The 4,307-nt window shown below is 39.5% G+C and overlaps 1 protein-coding gene across 2 annotated transcripts in view; it reads left to right on the top strand.

Annotated features, from left to right (window-relative positions):
• The window catches only part of nr2e1 (nuclear receptor subfamily 2, group E, member 1), a 7,431-nt gene extending 6,114 nt beyond the window's left edge, over positions 1 to 1,317 (top strand). For both annotated transcript variants that reach the window (XM_035529398.1, XM_035529399.1), the window contains exons 8-9: positions 13 to 118; positions 1,155 to 1,317. In XM_035529398.1, coding sequence (XP_035385291.1) covers positions 13 to 118; positions 1,155 to 1,317 — 269 coding nt within the window. The remainder of the gene's footprint in view (positions 1 to 12; positions 119 to 1,154) is intronic.
• The last annotated feature ends 2,990 nt before the right edge of the window (positions 1,318 to 4,307 follow it).

Consider the following 4,307-nt stretch of genomic DNA (forward strand, 5'->3'; position numbering starts at 1 on the left):
GTTGTTGTGCAGTTCCAACACACAGTGGATCGGAGCTAAGGAGTTTTCGAAATGCAAGTGCCATTGCGGCGCTCCAGGATGAGGCACAGCTTACATTGAACAGCTATATCCACACCAGGTACTACAAGCTAAACACATAACAACTACGTACTACATTCCTAAACACTTCATCACCTCAAGCATACTTCTAAATCTCAGGTACTACACCATTAAATACTTAAGTGCCAGGTACTACACTCCTAACACAATTCTAAACAGTTCATCACCAGGTACACTACACAGCTAATACAAATCATAACATTTAATCAGGTACAACACTTTTAAACACAGCCGGGTATGACACCCCTAACACAATTCTAAACACTTCATCAGTAGGTACTACATAATACAATCCTTAACACTTAACCGTCATGTACTATACACCTAAACACTTCATCACCAGGTACTACATCCTAGCACACTACTAAACACTTAATTACCAGGTATTACACCCCTAACACAATTCTAAACACTGCATCACTAGGAACTACATACCTACTACAACCCTTAACACTTAATCACCAGGTACTATACCCCAACACAATCCAAAACACTTCATTACCAGGTACTACACCAGGTATACACTACTACCCTTAACTTTTAATAAGCTGCTGTACCCCTAAACGCTTCATCACCAGGTAGTGCACACCGACACAGTCCTAAACATTGAATCACCAAGTACTACATCCCTAACACACTGCTAAACACTTAATGAGGTATTACACTCCTAAACACTTAATTACCAGGTATTACCCTAAAAGAATCCTAAACACTTCATCATTAGGCACTACAACCCGTAGTCTCCAGTACTCCTAACCATTTCATCACTAGCTACTAAAACCAGAACTCCTCAGTACTTCTAATCACTGCATCACTATGCACTACCACTCATAGCCTCCAGTATTCCTAATCACTTCGCCATCTGTATAAACAGCAACTTTTCGGATTGAAGTTTGAAATTTGTCGAATTGTATTGAATTGTATTTGTTTAATTTTATTTATTGAAATGTATTATTTATGAACAGTTTAAAAAAAAAGCCTAACGTGGCTATCGTAGCTGCCTAAATTAAAGTAGTGAAACGTTTGTACATATGACTGTTAATGATTCGTTTCAGGTACCCCACTCAGCCCTGCCGCTTCGGCAAGCTCCTGTTGCTCCTGCCAGCGCTGCGCTCGGTCAGTCCGTCCACCATTGAAGAAGTGTTCTTCAAAAAGACCATCGGAAACGTGCCCATCACGCGACTTCTTTCTGATATGTACAAATCTAGTGACATATGACCTCGTGATTTGCGCACGATTTGCGAGATACACGAGGATCTCATAAAGTGACTGCCCGAAGCCAAGTCGAAAACTATATCTTACACTCCGATTATCGGAATTTGACATGAGGGCTAACGTCTAAGATATCTGCTGTTGTTTCTGAAAACACCTTGATGCTAACTACAAATGATTTTGCAGTGTTCGAACAGCAGCGATACTTTGGGGAGACAATTAAAAAAAGATATTGGAGTGTCAAGATATAGCATGGAAGCTGTAAAGACTGCGAGGCTAAACAAATTCTGGTTACTGATTATCCAAACTATTAAATCGTGATCTAAACTATTCATTTCTAACTAATTTACATCTAATCTATTTAAGTATACTGTATTTTTTGAGATAACTTGTACGATTTTTTCCGAACAACTGAAACTAAGGAGGCCTATTAGTAGTTATTTTCTAGATTCTTGGGTGGATTAACAGTTATTGAAAGCTGTGTACAATCACTTAATGATTGCTCACTGACAACATTTTATATACTCTAAAAAAACTCTAAAACCAATGAGCTTTCCAACCAATGTTTCTGTCGATATCAACTTTGTTATTCGTCTGCAACTATCCGTGAAAGCTATGGTGGAAACCAAAATATTAAAATTAAAATAATAATAATAAAATAAGAGAGAGAGAGAGAGAGAGAGAGAGAGAGAGAGAGAGAGAGAGAGAGAGAGAGAGAGAGAGAGAGAGAGAGAGAGAGCACGGAGACCCATGAAGTGGCGTTGCGCGGAAAGCAGGTCGCTGTCCCTTTGTCGTAGTGCTGAAAACCAAAAGCTCCTGCGTCATTAGAGCGCGTGCGGTGGAAATACACGCGTGCGACGTGTCCGAAGCTATTGCAGATTTAGGGGACAGCAAGACCGCGCGACCCACTCCTCTTCACCAGCGTACGTAAAAGTGATCATTTGGACAGGAAAATGTCTTTTGTGAATTGCAGTTGGGGGACAGTTCTATGGACTATTTCCACTGCAGTTAACTTAAAAAAAAAAAAAAAATCTGCCTGTTTCTGTTTGACTTGTGGTGTAAGCCAACGCGACATTCGAAGTTTACTCTGAGTAGTTACTAACACATGTTCAGAGACATGTTCAGCACTTGTTGTTTTTTTTTGTTGTTGTTGTTGTTTTTTTTGTAGCTTGTAAATATATTTCTTGTTGTAAAAAGTAATAATTTTGTGAAAGATGTCTAAATATTAGAATAAATATTGGGAATCGACGTTTTGGTACTCTTTTACCTCACCTAGGCTAATACTGAACTCGGCTAAACCTCTAACCATTCCTAATTCGATTTCTCTGTCCTGTGATTGGGTTATTTTGTTATTGGGTTGTTTTGGGTCCTGCCGCAAAGAGAAAGATCCACTTCCCCCTAAGCTCCTGCTAAACAAGGACATAGAGAGGTTCATGTCTGGACTGGAGTGCATATTGAACCATCGCTGGTACAATACATCCGGACCTTGAGTTAAGTTGCTCTGCCTTGCGCGGCCGAGGGTTTCAAGCACTCTTTGATAAATCAAGGGCTCTGCCCAAATTGGATTTTTTATCTTCAGTTTTGATAGAGAGGAGACACAATGGAAAGAATCATGATTGCAGATGACAGCGTTCAATTCAATTTAGCTTATTCCTTTACCGTGGGTTGTACTGGCTTGGAGTGAACTGCAAGGTTAAAAGAGTCCGGTGGGTGCACCATTTAAGCAGAAACGCCATGCTCTTCCATGTAAAACCACATAAAATCCTTCAGCACCATCCAGGTCAGGTCACAACTCAACTAAGTAATTCTCTCCGTCATGTAAAACAAACCTGAGCATCAATTTTTCACTTGTACAGTGAGCTTCAGAAGTATTCGGACACTTCAATACTACATGCTTTGTATACTAGCTTTGAAAACTTGTGTTTAGGAAATAGAAATGCTAGCTGCATATGCATATGCATTGCTCATTACTTTAAATTGTCTGTAATAGTCATCACCAAAAGCTTGCTATGGTGCTGCCTTCAGTGTGAAAATTATTCTTTAATCTTGACTGGGTGAATGAGTTCCACGTGAATTTAAAAAAGGATTCTCCTTTAGGCCCTGAAAGATGTATTGCACAGGCCCCACAGGCCCCTGGGAGAGGTGAAAAAGTTCCAGTGATGGATATTTTTAGGTCTGTCACACATCTCTGTTTACATCCTGGAGATGTTTCTGATCTGAAGCAGAGGTCACCAAACCCCTTTACCGAGGTAAACTATAGTGAACACACTTGTTGTGACCAGTTACTTAAACTCTTTAAGAAGACCTTGATTACCTGGACTTGATACACTACATGTGGAATGGAAGTACACAGTTCAGAAAAGTAAATCTCAGAGAAGAGACTTGATCCCTGACCTAAAGGATTCCATTGGCTTTTGCATAAAAGAGACCATTTGAGCATTTGCTTTGCAGTGCTTTTTTTTTTTTTTTTATTGTTTTACTTCTTCTGGAATATATATGGTCCACATGTTTGACAAAAACAAAGCTAACAGGTAAGTCTGTGTTGTGCAAGTACTGAGTCTGCAAGTGGACATATCTGACCTAACTCACAGATATGTGCACTCAGCAGTTAAATAGAGACTCAAGTAAAAAGAATGTTACCTCAGTTAGATGACTCAAGTATGCCCAATCTAAATCACCATTCTTCTCTGAACCTGCAGACCCATGAAATTAATGTGTATATTTCACAGAAAATCCACAGGGCTATCCAATACTGCCATGGATATAGGCTGCAACAGGGGTGACACACACTTTTGGGGAACTTCCAGACAGTTTATTTGGGGTGCAGGCTTCAGCAAACTTAGTTTGTGGAATTACCTGAAAGCAGGTGTGACAATGTGAACAAAAGACGACAGACAGACACACAAATGATGACAGACTGATAATCCAATACAAATAAACATTTTTCTGTTTTTTTTCTGATTGATAAAATAGAATTAAAAAAAGCAGTCTGTGTG

Source organism: Electrophorus electricus, chromosome 8 (assembly GCF_013358815.1).
Source record: "Electrophorus electricus isolate fEleEle1 chromosome 8, fEleEle1.pri, whole genome shotgun sequence".
In the NCBI taxonomy this organism is placed as follows: Eukaryota; Metazoa; Chordata; class Actinopteri; order Gymnotiformes; family Gymnotidae; genus Electrophorus; species Electrophorus electricus.